The sequence below is a fragment of the Amblyomma maculatum genome, chromosome 1, assembly GCF_055883805.1.
Source record: "Amblyomma maculatum isolate TAMU_Amacu chromosome 1, ASM5588380v1, whole genome shotgun sequence".
In the NCBI taxonomy this organism is placed as follows: Eukaryota; Metazoa; Arthropoda; class Arachnida; order Ixodida; family Ixodidae; genus Amblyomma; species Amblyomma maculatum.
In genome coordinates this window covers 180257581-180279682 of record NC_139344.1, presented here as the reverse complement: position 1 = coordinate 180279682, position 22102 = coordinate 180257581, and the positions used below count along the sequence as shown (strand labels likewise).

Here is a 22102-nt window from a genome sequence, read left to right as displayed (position 1 = left end):
TTGGAATGCGCTCCGCCGGGATGGCGCAGTGGTTATGACGCTCTACTACTGTTCTCATGGATGCGGGATCGAATCCCGGCCTCGGCGACCGCTTTTCGATGGAGGCCAAAAGCAAGGCGCCCTCGTGCTCTGCGATGACAGTGCACGTTAAAGAAACCCAAGTGGTCAAAATTTCCGTAGTCCTCCACTACGGCATCTCTCACAGCCTGAGTCGCTTTGGGACGTTAAACCCCACAAGCCAAACCAAACCAAACTGGAGTGCAAGGTTCGGTAACTGCTTATAGAAGACAGTGCGCGCAAAAAGGCGACCTCACTGTTTCTTTTTCCATATACATGGCCATGATTACAAATATGTATTGCACGCAGTTATTAAAGCTTACGAGCATAGAAAGGCGCAGAAGGGCACAGATTTAAAACCCAAAAGCATTGACCGGAAGATGATTTTATATAAGAAGGTGATTTTTTTTTCACAGATGCGTTACAATTATATTCGCGAGTAGCATGATAATCGTTGGATGTTTCCTACCCTAAGTGCTGAATAAAAAAAAAAAAAAAAAAAAAAGATGTCCTTCTAGTCCATCCTTTTACCCGACAAGGTCACTCGTTCGTCTGGTGAACACTACCGAAAACTCGCTAGAATTTGCCCTCTAAGCGCAGCCACCGCAATTTAATTGCTGGGGAAACATCGTGCCTCTCTAAGCCCTGTATATTTCCACCATGCCCCTTGTCAACTCCATGCAGATGTCATGCACATGCACAAAGATGGGACGGATGACAAAGGGCGTACCAACCATTTGCCGACTATCATGTTTCGGTAGCCCACCTCGGCCAGGATTTCTGAGATGAGCAGCTCCTTGTCCGGTATGCCTCCCATTACACTCTGCGACACGTACGCTGCACCAAGCAGGCGAAGTTCATGAAAACAGGACGCCTATGGAAGACTCGCCGCAGCGCGGTCCGCGATGCTCCTGCGCCAGCCGCAGAAGCAGCGCAACGCAAAACCCGCTGCCCTAAAGCACCGTCATCCGCGCCCGCTCATGGTTTTCAAATTATGTGGATTGAGCAGCCAGCGAAGCAAAACTGCACTGTTTCTAATTCCTGTTTTCACAATCACGTGCTGTTAAGACTAGGCACTTGAAAGTGACGATCATTGCCCATCGTTTCGCCTGTAAAAGACGATATACAAAAAGGCATCATTGGCGAGTGTGAATTATTTAACTGGAAGCTGACCAAGCCCGTCCAGTGTGAAGTGAATACCCAATTGTTGCGACTTCTGGAGAACCTCGCAGGCAGTATCGCGACTACCACTTTAACCATATTCTTGCCTTTTGCTGACGTTTGAGTGAAAGCAGGAACAAGAATGGATGAACCTTGCCGGATGATTTCGCATTGATTTGAGGGGAGAGGAAGAGTTGGCATTCAAGGATCCCAGATTGCGCATGCCTATTCCAGTTTGGGAAGAATAAGGGTTAAGAATGACGGACTGTGGGGTGAGTTGGTTTATGACTTGAAAACACTACGGCGAAAAAAAAACGACAACACAAGAAAAAATACGACACCACATGCGCATGTGGTGTATTCTTTTTTGTGTTGTCATCTTTGCACTGTAGTGTTTTCAAGGAGGGTTAAATAGGTGAACCGTTTTACAACGGTAGGCGCTGTAGTCATGGCATAAAAAACAAGCACGTGCGTGACATTTTTCATTGTATTGTTAAAAATATGGGCTAGCATATTAAGGCGATGAGAAATAAACTAGTCTACCAGTAAAGTAATTTAGAAATGGTGACTTAATTTTATTTATGGCAGCCAGCTGTGCAGATTTTCGAGTGAGAAATATAGCAATTAGGAGAAAGATAAGATTTACTAGAGAAATGTCATTATCATCCTCAACTACAGGGCGAAGGCCTCTCCCATATTCCTCCAATTAAACCGGCCCTGAGATAGCTGCATCAATGGCTGAAATCTGCCGCCCCCTGCTACGCTTTCCTTCTCTTGGAATCCAGTTTGTTACCCTAAGCGACCATGGGTTATCCTCTCTTCACACTACATGTCCAGATAAATATATACATGTATTGAGATTAAATGCAATATACAATGCCTGCGCCATGACTGTGGACTAGATGTACGTACCATTTCTGGAGTGGTTGTTGCTCGTGTAAAACCCACTCCGGATCGGCAGACGACCGGTGAGCAGTGCTGCCCTGGCTGCGAGAAGCCATGGTTAGGATACCCTGCATGATAATTTCTCGCACGCCGGACAATCAAAAATTACTATTGATGATGAGGGGGAAATAGGTGCTGCTTGGCCGAGAGCTGGATATTCATATATACATCTAAACCGGTCTTTAAACAAATAAAAACACGGAAAACAAAGAACGAAATAAAAAATTAAAGAGCGCTGCAGAATCTGCATTGGAGTAATGCGAAAACACGGATGCTGCTGTTGGTAGCTTCTGGTTGCTTCTAGTTGCTTAATTCACTTCTTGTTTGCCCATTTTAGTGTTTGGTACTTTTTAATTGCGCCAATCCCTTCCTATGCCCTTTTTTCGGCTCTACTTCCGGTTGCATGACGTCACATCCTCTACCTCACATTAATTCACTTCTTGTTTACCTTTTTTTAGTCTTTGATACTTTCAAATTGCGCGCCAATCCCTTCCTGTGCCCTTTTTTTTTTGCTCTACTTCCGGTTGCATGACGTCACATCCTTGATGTCATATCCACTATCGGCACCCTTTTCTCTCTTTTCACTTTTACTCCCACCTTCCTCCCTTCCCTTACGCGTGGTTCAGGTCTCCACAGAACAAGTGTGGCAGATACTGTGCCTTTCCTTTCCTGTGAACCAGTTATTTTAATTAATTGCCTAATTAACTCTTTGCCTAATTATTTTTTCAGCCATAACGTCACGTCACCCTCTATCGATTGAAACCACTCATTAACTTCTAACACTTCTCAATTGCTCACAACCGCTGCGGACACGATTTTGCGGACACGGTCTGCGGACACGGCCTGCGGACAGAAATCTGTGAACATAACGAAGTAATGCTTTCGCATTAGTAGATAAGCACTCCCAAATGAGAACATAGACACAACACAGTTCGTACTAAGCAAATGGGAGTTAATTTTTGTCCAAATCAATTTAACAGCAAACGCGCACTTGTTCAAATTACTGTAAAACCAGTGGCCGTTAATCGGACTCCTCATAGACACATCTATTGTCAATTGATAAGTATGTCAGTTTTCATGTTAAATGTGAGCGCCAATCACTGCGTTAGTAATTTTCAAAGGCGTTTCCATTACGTGAGGACTGCAGTGTACATCAGCTGTGTACGCAAAAAAATAGTTCTCATCATATATGCCCTCAGGGATGAGATTTTATGCAGATGAATGCAGCGCAAAGAAACACACAGGGCTTTGCATTCGATCAGTGGCGCCGCCCCAGTACATTCAGAACAACTCGTAATGGTTGTTCATAACATGTCGGTCCTACGTTGCGAAGGGCCCGTTTGTGTACTTACCGAAACGAAGCATAGGGCAAGAGCCCTCGGTCGTCGCATACTGCATATCCTTCCCTTACAGAAAATTCGAGCATTTAAGCTATAGTTAAAGCAGAATTCATGATGTTCGTTTCGCTTGAAGAAGGTTTGGTTTAGTTTCTGGGTTTTAGCGTCCCCGTAAACCTATGAGGGACTCCGTAGTGGAGGACTCCGCACATTTCGACCACTTGGGGTTCTTCAACGTGCACTGCCACCACACAGTACACGGACGCAAGCTTTTAGCCGCACCGAAAAACGGCCGCCGAGGCTAGAATTCGACCCCGCATCCTTGGGCCAATAGTCTAGCCTCCTAAGCACTGCGCCTCCCCGAGTCCTTGCAGAAGGTTCCCCTATATATATATATATATATATATATATATATATATATATATATATATATATATATATATATATATATATATATATATATATATATATATATATAAATATATATATAAATATATATATATATATATATATATATATATATATATATATATATATATATATATATATATATATATATATATATATATATATATATATATATATATATATATATATATATATATTGTAGTGTGGTAATCTTCGTCTTCATAGCCACTGCCATGCATCGCGTTGCGCTGGTGGAAGATCTGCGTCAACAGCTTGTTGAAGAACATCAGGTAGTGTCGAAGCGGTCGCTATATCGCAAGAGCTGAGAACATTAACGTCTAATGAAGTAGGCGTGGCAAGAAGAGTATTTACACGCGCGGGATCAAGTTCTTCAATACGACCGAAACACTCGCCGTGTAGCAAGACGGATGGGCACGAAAATGGATTTGAGACGTACATTGCACTAAGACCTTCTTCGAACTAACAGCAAATGGAAGCAGGGGCACGGATGGCGTGAAGCGGCATCGGACGGTGTGAAGAAGACAGTCGAAGTAGTAACACTTTCACAGAAGAGTGGAACGATCGGGCAGCAGAAAATGGAGGAATGTCTGTGTCATTGGCGACAGGGAGTTTTGCAGATCGGGTAGGGACGTCACACAAGACAGTATCACACACAGGAACAAAGGCAACTTCCGCGCGGGCGCAGTCAATAACGGCACGATGAGTGGAAAGGAAATCGTAGCCCAGTGTGATGTCGTGTGAGCAGTGAACCAGTACAATAAACTCGATGGTGTATAAGACGTCTTCGATAAGAACACGGGCCGGGCACGCTGCTGAGGGATGAATGAGCTGGGATGAAGCGGTGCGAAGAGAAAAAAAATCGGGTAGTGCGGTGGTCACCTTTCGAAGACGACGGCAAAGAGATTCGCTGATGACGGATACGGCAGCGCCCGTGTCAACAAGAGCGAGTATTGCGACACCGTCGACGAACACTTGTATTACGTTAGCGGGAGAAGACGGAGGACTTGAAGAGTTCGAACCAAGCGCAGTTCTTGCCCCGAAAACTGCGACTGTTAGTTTCCCTCAACAGCGCTGGTAGAACGTCGGGGAAGCGGGGATGGTGAACGGCGACGAGGGGAAGATGATCGGCGAGAGGTATACGTTTGATTGTCCGAAGAAACGAAGTCGAAACCGGGTTGAGTTCTCGGCGAGGGCTGGTCGGTGTCGTACGAGTAGTTCCAGGGGTCAGGGCGAGAAGGTGGAAGGCGTTGGCGGCAAAGACAGGCTACATGGCCCGGCAGCCCGCAAGAGTAGCAGATTGGCCGATTGTCCGCGGTACGCCAAGGCGTTGGCGTACCCTTGGAATAGGGACATGGAACGCAGACCCAGGCAAAGGCGAAGGATGGTTGGAAGGGGCGGCCTGGTAGGAAACAGGTGCGGTTGGCATTAGCGGCCTGGCTGTAACTTGGGCGTACGTCAATGGTGCCGTTACTTCCGCCTGCACAGGGCTGGGCGGCAGCACAGGGCTGGACAGAAGGACATCAGCGATATGCTCTTGCACGACACGCCGTATGGTAGGGGCTATGAAGACGAAGATTACCACACTACATTTTCCCCCAGGGTAGAGAAGGAGCCATCCTGGCGACTTATGGAGCCGAAAGAACAGACGGATCGTAGTATGGCTTGATTCGGTTCACATGAACTGTTTCTGGTCCACGGCGACGCAAGTCCGCAGAGGGCGTAACAGGCTCAACTACGTAGTTAACAGGAGATGTTTGTTGGAGGACTCGGTATGGACCGTGATATCGAGCAAGAAGCTTCTTTGAAAGGCCGGTGGTTGTGGCAGGGACCCAGAGCCACACCAGGCAGTTAGGTGCATATGTAGAAGGCTAGCCGGTGTCACGGTGGTGTTTTTGTTGCCACTGGTTTTCCGTTGTAAGCGAACGGGCGAGCTGACGGCATTCTTTTGCGTACTGGGCGGCGTCCGAGAGTGGCGTCGATTCAGAGTCATCAGGGCGGTAGGGAAAGAGCGCGTCCATTGTACAGGTTGGCTCGCGCCCGTAAAGAAGAAAGAAGGAAGAGAATCCAGTGGTGGTCTGTATAGCAGTATTGTACGCGTAGGTTATGAAAGGAAGAACCCGGTCCCAGTTGGAATGAGCGTCGTTAACGTACATGGCCAGCATGTCACTCAGAGTACGGTTGAAGCGCTCGGTCAGGTCATTCGTCTGAGGGTGGTAAGAAGTTGCGGTGCGGTGAATGATGCGGCATCCTTTAAAAGGGCCTCAAGAACTTCGGACAAGAAAACGCGTCCGCGGTCACTGCGCAGTTCCTTCGGAGTCCCGTGGTCCCGCGGCGAAGAATCAAGTTGTTGAGAAGGAACAAAGCAACGCCTCTTGCGGAGGCAGAGGGTAACGGTGATGTTTCAGTGTAGCGAGTAAGATGGTCTACTGCCACGATAATCCACCGGTTTCCAGCGGAAGTAGTTGGAAGAGGGCCAAGGATGGAGCCATGTCAGGAACAAGGCAACCAGTGTCTTTTGTAATTGAGGAACCAGGGATAGCTGGCGGGCGACCTCTTCGCGAACGAAGGCTTTGATCTGTTGAATCAAAGGGCTGTCCTCTGATGAAGTAGAGCCGCCCAGTGCTGGTGTAGAGATGGTGTCGTCTCTAACACCGGACCGCCGGGTAGAAGCGCGCTGCTTTCGAAGCTCGTCGTAGCTCTGGCAAAGTTTAATCACGTCACTGACGGTGGCAGCATTTTTCACCCAGAGCATCTGACACGCGTCCTCGGAGATACTTTTCAAGATGTGTCCGATCTTAGCCGCTTCGGACATTAGTGGGTCGACACGTTTGCACAGGTCAACAATGTCCTCTATATAACTTGTGAATGACTCTTCGGCATGCTGAGTGCGCTCACGCAAGCGTTGTTCTGCTCGGAGCTTGCGAACTGCAGGACGGCCGAACACTTCCGCAAAATTCTTCTTAAATGCAGACCAAGATGGCAGGTCTGCCTCATGGTTGCGAAACCAGAGGTTCGCCACGTCGGTCAGGTAAAAGATTACGTTACTTAGCTTGATAATGTCGTCCCATCTGTTGTAACTGCTGACACGTTCATACGCCGACAACCAGTCGTCGACGTCTTGATGAGCCGTGCCACTGAAGTGGCATGGATCACGCTGCCGTAGAACGCCAGAACACAGTACCGTGGTTGGTATGGGCGGCAATGTCGAAGTGGTCTAGTCCGGCATGGTGGAAGCAGAGGGCAATGTGCGGCTTCTGAGTTCCAGGGTGGTTGGGAACGTAACCCGCAGCACCTGCACCAATTGTAGGGGTGTGTTTATTCAATAAGCCCAAATGGATATAGCCGCTCAGGAGGAACTCGCAGCGGAGCGTCGTCGTCGTTGTTGTTGTTGTTGTTGTTGTTGTTCTCCTTTAATGTGATGGCACATACCCACACAGGGGATCGGCCAAGAATTGGAGTGCAGAGATATTAGATTTTGAGATGTATAACTACATCGCAAAAATAAAAAAAAATAAATGCTAGGGAATAGAGAAGGAAATGTAAATATGATAAACCAAAATATAAAAAAGTAAATACTAACGCACGCAGTATGCGAATAGTAAGATTTATAAGTACAGAATAAAACTTCAAAGCATATTAGCAAGGTAGACGTTTTGTTTCTATTGAGAAGTTTTGAATGGCGTTAAAGACATGCCTGTAGCTGTACCCAAGCATGGTGGCACCATCCGATAATAAAATTTGGCTGCTCAAATTAAGACCCAGCTGTTGTAACGGCTTCTCAAAATACCGTTTTCTTATCATGGTAAAACGGCGGCAAAATATCAAGAAATGATCTATTGTTTCCGCAGACAGGAGAATGCGCAGACAGGAGAAAGCGCCAAACCAGACCTGTGCATATAGAAATTTAGGGGCGGAATACGACAGCGTAGCCTGGTTAGAGAGACCTCAGTCTGCCTTGATTGACATGATTTCCTATTCCAGGAATATTTGAGATGCAGGTAGTCATCCGATGATAAAATAGATCCAGACTGCGTGCTTAATAAGGCACGCCGCCGAAATCGTGCTGCTGTTATGCACGCTGTTGCCGGGAGGATGGGCAACACAGGGCCATTCAGAGAATCTTTAGCTAGTCTGTCAGCAACCTCATTGGCTGTCACATTGCTGTGTCCTGGTACCCACGCTATATGTATGAGGCTCAAATGTGAGGGGAGCAATGAAAGAAAGGTGTTTAAAATTGGCGAATCCATATTCGAAGAAGTGACAAGCACAAGAAATAGGAGTCTGTAATTACAGCCACTGTTGAGTATGTTGGGTCTAGCTTGCGCAGAGCAAGCACCACCGCCAGCAACTCCGCCTGGAAAATTGGAGTAAAATCCGGAAAACGGACTGAAAAAGCCCAGTCTAAAAGCGGACGGTATATTCCAACGCCGGCTTTTTCATTAAATTGAGAAGCATCCGTTGCTATCGTTATGCTAATGGGAAGACTTTGTAAATGATCTTCTAATAATCCATTTAAAATGTGAGGTGATAAGTGTTTTGCATTATTTGGGAAAATGTCATCATAGACAATTTGAACCGACGAAGCACTTACTTTTGTTGGAAGGATGTTAGAAAGGACTACGTGCAAAGGTTGTAATAGATTTCGCACTAGAATTACCTGCGGGGTGTGAAACCGAGGCCATCCGACTCCAAAAAAAAGGAGTCTGGCTCGCAACAAAAAATTGATATGGAGAGGTGGAATTGTGATTCATATATCTTTAGATACGTCTGAACAGTTAAGAATTGTAATCTAGTTAACAACGGTGGTATTCGAGCTTCAAGGTATAATACATTATTAGCCACAAATTTGGGGAGCCCAAGGCATAATCTAAGCGCTTCCCGCTCTAAGAGAACAAGCGGACGAATTTTGTAAGCAGGTGAACCAGAAAATAACACAGATCCAAATTCTATAATTGGGCGGACATACATAACATAAATCATTAAAAGTGCGTCTCGCCGCATCCCAGACCTTGGATTGCTTAACCTGCGCAACATACCCACAGCACGTGCTCACATGCTCAATGTTATCCTCCATGCCAGATGGTCATCGTAAATCACCCCTAGATATTTCCTGATATTTCCAGGAATCATTTCCTGCTTAAATGTTAGAGAAAGATTTACCGGATCCTGAATTCGGAAAACAAGGAACGCGCACTTTTTAATGTTTAATGTAAATCTTAAGTCACATAACCAATTTTGAAGGAAGCTTAGGTACGATTGCAGGCGCCTGTTGAGGGATTGAATGTCAGGTGCAGCCGTAAAGAATGCGATGGCATCCGCATAGAGATACGTGCGAACCTACTGATGAGTGGGAATTGAACTCATTAAAATGGTAAAGAGCACGGGCGAGAGAACTGCCCCTTGAGGGACACCTCTGGTTTGTTGATATTTGCCAGAATGCTCTCTATTCAATGAACAGTAAAATTGTCTGTTTTGTAGGAATGTAGATATCCAATCAATTAAGTATTGTGGAAAACCTAGAGATTCTAATCTGTGCAATAAAATTCGGGGCTCTACACTATCATAAGCCTTCTCTTTACCGAGAGTCACCAATGCCGCATGCATTTTTTTGCGCCGCGCAAGAAGAATTCGACTCTCAAGGTCGGTATGTGCATTCCATATTGAAAATTTTGCTCGAAATCCGATTTGACAGGGACTAAGAATATGCTTTTGTTCGACAGACTCGGTAACCCGTTTGAGTACGACCCTTTCAATTAATTTTACCAAGTTTGATGTTAAAGATATTGGTCTGATATTGTCCAAAGTATAGCCACCACCATTGTGTTTCCGTACAGGAATCACTTTGGCTAGCGTCAGGCGTCAGGCGTGGCGAATCAGCAAGGCAGCGACCAACTTCTTCGTCCTCGAGCGCGCCAGCATGCGATGCATGGCAGTGGCTATGAAGACGAAGATTACCACACTACAATATATATATATATATATATATATATATATATATATATATATATATATATATATATATATATATATATATATATATATATATATATATATATATATATATATATATATATACATTGAAATGTGAATTTAATAGCTTGGTCGAACGTCTGGCGCTGCAAGTAGTTTGGGCAAAGCAGGATAGAATTGCCAGCCGCAGGGCACAGCTTCAGCGCGAGAGATGGGCGCCGGAGACAAGCGATGGTGATGGCGATGTCGCGGCGCTGTCTGTTCTTTACCTTCCTTACAATGCCCCCGCGTGAAGAAGTCGCCATCCTGGCGACTTACGGGGAAGAGACGACAAGAGGGTTGTAATGCGGCTTGAGGCGGCTAACATGGACAACCTCACGGCCGCGACGACGGTGGTCGGAAGAAGGGGTGAGTGGCTCGATGGCGTAGTTTACAGAGGATGGGCATTCCAAGACGCGATAAGGTCCATGGTACTTGGTTTCAAGTTTGCTGGAGGCAGGAACGCATACCCAAATGAAGCTATCGGCGAGGAACGTCGGAGCAGGTGTGTTGCTATAATGTTGATATTTGCGATAGCCTTGAGTGTTGGAGATAAACGTGCGAGCTATAGCTAACGGATTCCTCAGCCTTCTGTACAATATCTGACAAAGCACTGTACTCAGAGGCATATGGATGGTATGGAAAATCGTGCCAAGAGTACAAGATGGTTCACGGGCGTATAAGAGAAAGAAGGGCGAAAAGTAGTTGTTGCTTGGGTGGCAGTGTTGTACGCGAACGTTACGAATGGCTATACCTGGTCCCAGTTGAAGCTCCCAGAATGAGATGTAACATACATTGCGAGCATGACCCCAAGCGTACGATTGAAGCGCTCCTTGAGACCGTTTGTTTGCGGGCAGTACGCGGTTGTAGCACGATGTATCGATTTGCAAGACGACAGGAGCTCTTGCACTACTTCGGAAATAAAGACACGACCTCTATGACTCAGTAGCTCGCGAGGGGCGCCTGTCGAAGAATGAAGTTATGCAGAAGAAAATAGGCAACCTCTCAGGCTGTTTCCGTGGGAAGTGCGGCAGTCTCCGCTTAACGGGTCAGGTGGTCGACGGTGACCCATCGATTACCAGCGGCACTGCATGGTATAGCGGACCATAAAGGTCGATTCCCACGCGATCAAACGGGCGAGCTGGACACGGTAAAGGATGGAGAGGGCCAGCGGGGTGGCGAGAAGTCTTCCGTTATTGTCAGGCGGTACAAGAGCGAATGTAGCGACGTACGAAATTGCACATTCCCCGCCAGTAATATCTCTGCCGAATTCGATCATAGGTTTTCAGGACGCCGGCATGAGCGCTTTGCGAGTCAATATGCTGGTGGGCACAAACATCGGAGCGGAGGTGGCGCGGAATGACAAGAAGCCATTTTCTGCCTCTAAATTGTAGTTCCTTCTGTAGAGGAGGCCATCCCGAATGATGAAATGAGAGGCTTGTCGGTGGAGTGGCCGAGGATGCGTAGCCGTGGAAGTGGTGTCAAGGATATCTAGCAGGTTAGAAACCCAAGGATCTTGTCGTTGCTCGTAAGGTATATCCTCAATGGTGAGTGCTGTCAAGGATGCTTGAGGAGGGGACGACGAGTCAGGCTAGCACACCGGTGACCGAGAAAGAGCGTCGGCATTTAGAGTGCTTGAAGCCAGAGCGGTACACTACACGGATGTCGTATATTCCTGAAGCCTGAGAGCCTGGCGCCCGAGATGACCAGACGGATCATTCAGGCGTAATTCCGTCTCCTCAACGGTAGGATCCCGCAATTTCTTTCTCCTCACTGGTTACCTCTCAGCGGGTTAAATGGCAATAGTTACCGAAAGGTGTCTCTGAATGCAACCTAAAGGTAACATACACTCACTGAAGGCAGGAAATTGGTGAAGGTAATTGATTAGTGCTACCATTGTCATGCCATCACCTCGTGGCTCTGTTCACGGCTGCTTTTGCGGCTATTAAGAAATAAAAACACTACATATTGCGACCTAAACGGGAACACTCCCCAGGAATAATCTTGGTAGCTTATTTTAATGTTACGGTGAAAAATTTTTTTATTTAAGTTAAAAAGTTGCCCTTACAGGAATCGGACAGATGTTTTAGTCGCTTAGTGCTGAGGTAAGTATAATGTCAATCCATTGCGCCACTGAAGCAACGACTACAGCATGCTTTAAACCCGCTATTATTCATTTTTGCAGTATTTCCACTATCTGTCGCCAGGTGACGCTGCTCAGAGGACCCTACCATTGAGGGAACGGAATCACGCATCATTGAGAGACGCGAGCCAACAGAGAGCGTGATGATCCGTAACTACCTTGAAGGAGTGGCCGTATCAGTAAGGGCGGAATTTCGTAATAGCCCACACAATAGATAAGTATTCCTTTTCGGTAACGGAGTAATTGGACTCTGTTTTGGTAAGACCACGGCTTACGTAGGCGACAACGTATTCGAAGAAGCTAGTTTGCGCTGGGCGAGGACGGCGCCGAGGCCGACACCACTGGCATCGATGTGAAGTTCTGTAGGTGCAGTAGGGTTGTAATGGCGAAGGATTGGCGCTGACGTCAGAACATGGCGCAGCGTCGCGAATGCATCATCGCAGGCTGACGTCCAAGAGGAGAGGTTAGGAGTGCCTTTCAGGAGCTGTGTAAGGGGGGCTATGATGGATGCGAAAACAAAACGACGAAAGTACGAGCAGAGGCCCCCGAAGCTTCGCAGTTGTTTCAAAATGGTCGGTTTCGGGAAGTCAGCAACGGAGCGCAGCTTCTCAGGATCAGGCAGAACTCCATCTTTGCACACAACGTGTTCGAGTATTGTGAGCTCGCGGGCACCGAAGCGGCACTTTTTGAGGTTCAGATGAATACCGGCGCGGGTTAGACAGGTGAAGACCTGGCGAAGTCGAGTCAGGTGTGTGGGACGGTTGAAAACACGACAATATCATCCAGGTAGCATAAACAGATGTTCCATTTCAAGCCGCGCAGTACGGTGCCCAACATTCTTTCAAATATGGCTGGGGCGTTACAGAGTCCGAATGGCACAACGTTAAATTCGTATAGTCTGTATGGAGTAATAAAGGCGGCCTTCGCACGATCCGTCGCTGTCATGGGCACCTGCCAATACCCGCAGCGCAAATCGAGGGAGGAAAAGAATTCTGCGCCTTGCAAACAGTCTAGGGCATCGTCGATTCGTAGGAGGGGGTACACATCAAGACGAGTAATTTTGCTAATGTGGTGATAATCAACACAAAATCACATTGAGCCATCTTTCTTCTTAACTAGGACACAGGAGAAGACCATGGACTACAGGATTCTCTAATTACTCCGCTTGCAGCATGTCGTCGACTTGTTGGCAATAACACGGCGCTCAGTTGGGGACACGCGATACGGCTGCTGATGAAGATGTAGGTGAGCGCCAGTGTCGATGAGGTGGGAAACAGTCGTCGTGCGGCCCAAGGAAGATTGCGGGGTGTCGAAGGAGGAGCGGAATTGGTGTAGAAGGTCAAGAAGCGCTGTCTACAGAATGGTCAAAAAGGTCCTGCTGCAGCGGATCGGAAGCCACACGAGTTGGAGTCAAGGCGTCAACCTGGCAAACAGGGAATGACACATCATCAAAGGCGAACAGAAGGTCCACGGGCTCGATGCGGCCGAGGCACTCCCTTTCGATCAACATAGCGGGAGACGCAAGAGGATTGGCTACCAGAAGTGTGCTAGCGCCGTTGTTCATGTCATGGACAGCAAACGGCAACGGTAAGTGGCGGCGGCGGCAGGCAACGTTAGAGGGCACAAAGAGGACTGTGGCGGCGGTGGCAGAAGAGGCAGTGAGGGAGGACTACTGGTGCCTGTAATTTCGAAAATGCAACTTTAAATGGGTGTCCGAATATGTTGGACTGCTGGAAGAATCTTTGGTAATATTTGTTGGAAGAATCTTTGGCAATATTTTGATTTCAGAGTTCCGAGCTCGTGCAACGTTATTTCGATACATTCATAATGCTTGGTAATATTGCTGTCCGAATTGTTGACATAACAAATAATCCTTTGTTTGTTGGTATCTTCTATGTAATGCTCTGATTTTTTTATTTCTCTATTGCCAATTCGTCTGTCCACCAATTGCATGTGGTTTTGGATTTTGAATTTTGAAGAAATGGCCAGGAGGATAAATCTTCCGCCTTAAGCGCTCAGATATGCCGTAACATTTAGTAGTTACCAAATAAAGTGACTTCGGGGAACCCAAGTGTGCTCCAATTACTGCGTCGAAATATTGTAATTTAAAGATTGTGTTTAAAAGTCTAGTTGTGCCGAGGTGCGTTAAACGGTTCGTACGCCCACTTCCAAATGTAACTATGACGTGTTTGTGTTCTGAAAATGTCTGTGTGTCCGACACGTTTCATGTTGCATCCATCAGTATTAGTGAGGGAGATGCTAGTGTGACATCTATCCAACTGTCCGTGTACGGCGTTGTGTATGTGGGAGGGGATGCAGGATCATTCATGATAGTAAGCCCGGAAGCCATGGTAAATTGGAGAGGTTTTCCGCCGCGCACATCGCTTTGCTCCGGACCCCATACTGAGTATAGAGTTAAAATTGCCGGCGAGTACGACCTGCATTCCCTCCGTGTGGGTGACATAGGGAAGTGAGGTGGGACGTAAGCTGCGATTTTGCAGTAATTGATGCACATACCACTGCGAATACTACAGGTGTAGTTAAAATAGGAAACATGCCATAATGTACTGATATTATGGCACAGCGAGGCTTAGGATTTGCTTAAAAATATCAGCCAGCCTGGAGGGAATCCGATTATTCTTTAGGTGCGGAGGTATGCATGTGATATAAGAGCAAAGCCGTGGTTTGTGGTAATCAATCTGTCTACTAATGCGGTGGTCGCGTTTGAGCTACAGCGGCCGACTGAGCTACAGCGGCCGATGTAGCTCAGTTGGAAGAGCACCGGACGCGATATTCGGAGGTCGTGGGTTCGGTTCCCACCATCGCCACGTTGTTTTTTTCTTCTACTTTGTGTTTATTTATCTTTCCCCTAAACAGATTACATTACTAATTTATGTGATTACCGAAGTAAAAATTAAAAAAAATACATAAAGTGCAATCCCCAATGCTTTCCTTGGCCTCGCCGACTGTTGGCTTCTTTCCTTCATGTATTATAACGAGCACCCTCTTTCCCCTTCATTTATCTACTTATATAAGTAGATAAATGAAGGGGAGAATGCATGTGTGTGTGTGTGTGTGTGTGTGTGTGTGTGTGTGTGTGTGTGTGTGTGTGTGTGTGTGTGTGTGTGTGTGTGTGTGTGTGTGTGTGTGTGTGTGTGTGTGTGTGTGTGTGTGTGTGTGTGTGTGTGTGTGTGTGTGTGTGTGTGTGTGTGTGTGTGTGTGTGTGTGTGTGTGTGTGTGTGTGTGCGTGCGTGCGTGTGTGTGTGTGTGTGTGTGTGTGTGTGTGTGTGTGTGTGCGTGCGTGCGTGCGTGCGTGCGTGCGTGCAGAGACAGATATAGAGTAAAACTGGAACACTCAGAAATCTTGATTAACAAAGAAATAGAGGCGATGGTTTTCAGTGGCCTACCCCACGTGTCAGTTGTCCAAAAATAGCATGCGAAGTGAACACTGTCGCGTGAGTTGGACTCAGCCTCAAAACCAGGAGTGCGCTAGCGATTCAAACTACATAAAAAAAATGTAAGAACGCTTAACATCCGCTTTTAATAAAGGTACGTGATAGCGTTACCGGACCCCGCTTGCAGTAGTAGGCTTCCCAGTGGCCTACACTCTAAGAAAAAAACCTGCTGAAGTGGTGAATAACGTCCACTATGGTCCTCAAATCGGGCCGCTACTTCGCGAGAAGAGCAACTGCGGCGCGAAGCGTGCCGTGTGAAAATTTGGAAGACTAATGTTTAGTCCTGGCTTGAAAAAGACTAAAAAGAGGAGGAACGGGAAGACGAGCTGTTCACTTGATCCCCGGCCTCCCTTCCCGCCTCTTTCGTCGCGCGTTTCAGGTGCAGGGAATGTGTTTCTGGCTCGGTGGACAAAACGTGCATACTATGTGCCTGAAATTGCATACTACGTGCTGGAATTAGCTTTTTGACTCTGGGTGTGTCGCTGGCATCCGCGATGCACTGGGAGAAGTGCTGCGCTGAGGCCACACTCGTTCTTCTTTGGAAATAGTCGGAAGTCCGGAAACTGAGAGGCGAGAAATAATGCCCATATGAAAAATATGGTTCAAGTAAGCATTTTTTTGCTACGAAGTCGCTGCGCACCTCTAAGAAAACAAAGGCAGTATCTTTCTTTCAGAATTTCCATGTTTCGATAGGTCATTTCGAGCGTTTCGAGAGAGACCACGATCGCCGCTCTGATATCTCATGACACTGACCATTAACGTACAACTAAAACTGGAATTAAATAATGTGGGCTACCATGCATAACAAACTTCACAGCTGACCCTGAGGGCACTCTAACACAATGATTACTGACAAAATGTTCAATGTGGGCTCACTCGCAGGCTCTAAACAGGGCCTACGCATTACCGAGCGTAGCCTGCACCGCGGCCTAATAAACAGCAGAAATAAAAACATAAAACAAGGAGGAGAGTAGTTTATCGAGCGATGGGTCCACGAGAGAAAAAACAACTTAGAATGCTTGCATTGCATAATATTTTGCATGTTTCTCTAGCTTTTGCGCTCCTTCTTGCTCTGCGTATAACCAGCCGAGCCCTCGGTAATCGCAACGCTTCTCGAAATGTTTACATACAAATAAGATTTATTTACCAGGTAAATAGTGTAGTCGCTGCTGCGCTTACCGGTATTGAAGCTTGGTCGCACTTTTTTCCTTGAAGGTTTCTGCTACAGCTCCGTGTTCAGCGAAAATTGCGCCCACGGTAGCGGAGCATCACCAAAGAGTCGGCGCTGGTATATTTGCCAGCGATGTCAAACTCCACATGTTAAAGTGATTCCAGTGCACAAAATAGTTCGCATAGGCATCTAGAACGGCATCTTGAACCTGCATTTTGGTTCACGGTCCCTTTTCCCAAGCATTTCACCCCAGAGGAGCCGAGCACCAGGCCGGGGGAAATCTTGTATCCATTGGGAACCGGTGGGTACCCAGCGGCACTGGGGATCGAACCCCGTACCTCCCGAATGCAAGTCGTGAAAGCAGGCAGCAATCTCCAGTTGTCAAGAAGTTGCAATTGTTAGAGTGGCAGCTATAGCCTGTACACTTCGAAACATGAAGTCCCAAACTTATAAACGCAGTAAAGACATAACATGCAAAAAATATTTCAAACAATCCCAGAGTCCTGCATTGTGCGAAGAGGAAGGTACAAGTTATACACAGAATATTTGCAACATTTGTGTGGCGCTCTCAATGGGCGTCCATGCGGCGTGACAACTTGTTCCTTCCCTTAGAGTTTAGTGGAGTGGGCCTTGTTCACTTGTTTGTGCATCAAAGGGTATAAAAAGACTGCCTTAATCGTTTCGAGTAAAACTTGGAAGTTCTGCGGTTTGTGTGTGTTCCTGTGTTTCTCGCTCCGTTCTTGTTTTATTAGCGCAGTTTTGAAAAATAAATCATTTACACCAACTAGCTTTATTCTTTTTTCAAATCGGCAAACCATCCGTTTCTTGTTGCTGTGCTCATTAGGCGTCTTAGTCCTCATTTGCCTTACTTATTCGCACCGACTTAGCAGACTCGTGAGGGGCCTTTATGGGGATTCCTTAAGGAGGTTGCTGACACTTTCAATTTTTTCACTGTGCGTTTCTGTGTAGATTACCTGCAGCCTCTCGAGAAAGCAGATGACCCAGGCTCTCACTGAGTGTTTGTTCCCTACACCGTCGTATCGGCAGCCTTATCTGGGGTTTTTGGACACCGCTGTTCTTCTAATACGTATTAGACAAATGTGCATTCAGGCAGCTGCTAAAACGTTCTTTTTCAAATTACGACGTTGCCTGTCAAGACATTTCTTCTTGATAAGGAGATGCTTGTGCCCTGGTCGGTGAATTGTCTCTGTAACGTGCCTGAGACAATATCACTTGCTTTATTCTGTGCCGTGATGCTATGTTCTTTTGAGACATACTACAAAGAACTCTTAAAAATGACATTGAAATTACACCATATACAATTAGATTTTTGTCTCCTGACAAAAACTCTGTCGTGCCTTACGATCTATTTGCGTTGATGGGAGGGACTGTTCAGCCTTTGGAAAAGCCGCATAATGGACAGGCATGCAGAGCCACCAAGATCGTCCAAATCCGTCTTTCGGGAGCAGTGTGCTTTGGTGAGGAGTGTGTATGCTGCACGTGAAGAACCTCCAAACTGGATGCCGTATCTAGATGCATGTGTTTGGCTCCCAGAATTTTGATGTTTTGAGGAGGGTGCATTGTCGGGCTAGAGATATGGCGGGCTCGTATTAAGCAGCCCGGTAACGTTAGACAAGGACAAGTTTAAGTAAGTGAAGCTTTTCCTTTTTTTTACGGAAATTTTTCCATGCAATAAAGAAAACAAAACTTTCTCGGCGTGGCCGAGTGGTTTGCGTAGCAAGCTACTGAGTATGAGGTACCGAGTTGAAAGCGCGCTAGTGCAGATGGTTTTTGTTCATTTTTTGTTTTTATGCTTTTTACCTTTTTTTATGTTCTTGAGGTGTTTCGTCACTTTTTAGCTTCTAGTTTTTATCTGGCGTCTTTTTTTGTCCGGGCGAACAGTGCCACATGTGCTCTCCTTAGGATCATTTTCGAGAATCAAATGTTAGTCTCTTGGGGAGCATCTCCAAGGAGCAACAGTTCCTCCTCCTACAATTCATCCTTTGGAGACTAAGTATTTATCCCCTTGCAGTTGGTCCCCGAAAGGATTAATGGTTGTGGCAAACCACTTGGTCCCCAAAAGGACTAACCTCACTACCCCTTTTAGTCCTTTGTTTCTTAGAGTGTACCACTCACGACACAGCACTGTTATTTGCCCATTGCAAGAGTTTGTTGTGACACGTAATTCGGCCCGCTTATGGCGTATGGCGTCCGCCTCCCTCGCTCGGTAGTCAGCATCTTCGGCCCGCTTGTGCCGCTTTTCCTCAGCCTGGGTCTCACGATAATCCGCATCTCGGGTACACTTCTGTCTCATTGTTCGGCGTTTCGGGCCCGCACCTGGACGTTTTCACGCCGACTAATCCTCATCGCCTCTGCTCGCCTAGCCTTCGTCCCCGTCTTCTCGGCTTCAGACTTACTTGACCAACCCCGCCGCCGAGGACTAGACGTACATGCACCGTCCGCACTCGTAGAAGGCTCCCGAGCAGGAGCAGGCATAGATACACCATCCGCACTTGTAGAAGCGGAAGATGACACATACAAACGTCCCCCAGGGTTAGTCGGCAGCGTATCCATCACACATGTAGCTACAGAGACGCGTCCGCTCCGCGTCGATTGCCCAGCCAGCATACAGCGTAGGCGCTTGGCCAGCCGGCAGGGGATATTGTTAGAGTTATTGTATAAAAAGTAGCATATACAGTAACTCTAGATGGATGGATGGATGGATGGATGGATGGATGGATGGATGGATGGATGGATGGATGGATGGATGGATGGATGGATGGATGGATGGATGGACGGACGGACGGACGGACGGACGGACGGACGGACGGATGGATGGATGGATGGATGGATGGATGGATGGATGGATGGATGGATGGATGGATGGATGGACGGACGGACGGACGGACGGACGGACGGACGGACGGACGGACGGACGGACGGACGGACGGATGGATGGATGGACGGATGGATGGATGGATGGATGGATGGATGGATGGATGGATGGATGGATGGATGAATGGATGGATGGATGGAATATAGGAGCGCCCCTTTGAAACGGGGTGGTAGCAGTAGCTATCATGCTCATTTTTCTCCCTATATCTTAATTATTGATCTAGATAGTGTCAGCTGATAACGCCACCATGCGGTAAGAGTACAAAGCGCGGCCCGCGAGCAAAATGAAGGGAACCCGGGCTCAAGCTGGGGCGCAGCGAAGTCTCCGCACGGGTAGTCTGGTGTGTTGCTTCGACAGCGGTGTAGAAGCGGATTTTTCGCGATGGCAGAAACGGCCCAAAGAAAACAGAGAAGGGAACCCAAGCTCAAGTTTGGTAGGGCAATACTGCGCTGTCGGCCAGACGCCGGTGGTAGCATCAGTAGTTCGACAAAAGCAGTTGTTGGGCGAGTAGGTGTTTTCGATTATCCATAACTACAACGTGTGGTGTCCCTCCTTCATCTTTGCCCTGTCTTTTGCGCTGTAGTTATGGAGCATCAGTAGCTCGCGTGCGTACTTCAGTCCGAAGCGGAGAGTAGGAGGGAAGTGGCGCCTGGAATGCGTGCTGTCTCAGTGGATGCATTTGTACAAAAAGATAAAAAGATTTGATTCAGTAGGTATCCATTCAAGAATGGAGGTCTCCTTGCCAGCTATGAAAGGTGAAATGAGAGGTGAACAGGCTAATGGTTCGTTCAGGCAGTGGAAGCTGCCCGTTAAAATAAAAATGAACTGTTGCTCGCCTGAAAGCATCCCTGCATTTATAGCATGAATGTTTTTACAACTCGCAGATGAAAATATCGAAGCCTTGGCGCTTGCCGCACATAGTGGATGAGTTTACTTCTCAATAATTTAGCCTCGATTTGAAAAAAACGTAAGTTCCACCTTTTTCTCTTTTTTTCTTTTCTTTATTTAGAGGTTACCCCGCAGCGCCCAAAGGCATTACAGTTACAGCCGGGGGGTTAAAGCATAGAAAGATGCAAGAGCATCTTCCGCCTAGAAAAACACTCACTTTTCATAGGATGACCATGCCTGTTATGAATAAGCAAATGTGAGCTAAGTTGACTTTTATCGCTCGCTTAAGGGTGCTATTAGCTCCCCAAACTTTGCTACCCTTGTTAGCATCCCTGTCCAATCCTCAGGGAGCGGATACAAATAAACATAAAGCACTACAAAGCTTGTTACAAATTTTCTTAACATCATTTCTGATGTGTTTGCGCTTTAGCTCTTTACGCACGTTCATCGCGTGCACTGGTTTGGCCCCATCGGCACCAAACACTGCGTTTTCAAAGCCAGTCTTGGGCTAATATAACACATATTCTCACAAAATTCAAGTCCGAACACGGCGTGAGGACCGAAATAGATGAGACAAGCTTCTTCAGAGCTAGCTTCCCCGCCTAGCTTCAAATCTAGCCTACCTTTCCAGAGCCTAAGCGTTCCGCTGCCTCATGAACAAATTATTCAGTGCGGAATATTTCAATGAATTCAGAACGCGTGTTTATTACCTACCAAAGCTTTTCAGTTGATAGATACCACTTCCACAGAAAAGTGTCTCCAGCACGATCGATCGAGCGCCCCACTGAGTGCTTCGATTGGTAGTGTTTATAGAGCGTTGAGAATTTCGAGCATATTCTGAAAATTAAATTTTCGATGCACAAGAAAAGAAAACCAACGTTCCCGTGTGCTATGCGACGTCAATGCACCTTCAAATACCCCAGGTGGTCGAAATTTCTGCAGCCCTCTATTACACCGTTTCTCATAGCCTGAGTCGCTTTGGCCCATTAAAGCCCACAAACCAAACCAACCAACCAATCATTATGGAACAATTAAGCTCCGCCGTTAAAAGTATGACACGATAGCATTTCACACACACACGGAGGGTGTTTTCCACTTTTTATTTTTTATTTTTATTTTTATTCGTTTATTTTTATTTACTGTTAATTTTAAACGCCGATACTTAGCATCGGGAAACCCTAGCTTACCATTCTCAGCAGTTTGACACCTTTAAATGTATTTTTTCTATTATTACTTGAAATAATTGATAATCAGTCACACATTTTTCACGTTTTCACTACATTTTTAATAAGCATCACGAAGAAATGGCGTTTCATTCTGAGCATTTTGACACCTTTGATCCCCCTTTTTCATTTTTTCATCTCTTTTATTCCTCTCATTCATCAACTAATTACAGTGAATTCATGAGCCCATCATCGCGTGTCAATCAATTATTGGTCACTAGGACCACGAATTATTTTTTGGTATCATTGTATACAATGACACAATTTTTTTACGGAGACTTCGATTAAATATTTTCGATACGTGGTGCGGCTACTACACTACTGCTTCGCCGGCTTTTAATAAACTCTTTACCGCCTGTCAATCAATCATCAGTCACTAGAACCACAA

At 46.6% G+C, this 22102-nt stretch overlaps 1 protein-coding gene across 2 annotated transcripts in view; it reads right to left on the bottom strand.

Annotated features, from left to right (window-relative positions):
* LOC146205024 (N-acetylgalactosamine-6-sulfatase-like) overlaps nt 1-22102 on the bottom strand; it is a 78211-nt gene that overhangs the window by 38247 nt on the left and 17862 nt on the right. For both annotated transcript variants that reach the window (XM_084586772.1, XM_084586771.1), the window contains exons 3-4: nt 2131-2205; nt 792-894 (exon numbers count right to left, since the gene is read on the bottom strand). In XM_084586772.1, the coding sequence (XP_084442898.1) occupies nt 792-894; nt 2131-2205 (178 nt within the window). The remainder of the gene's footprint in view (nt 1-791; nt 895-2130; nt 2206-22102) is intronic.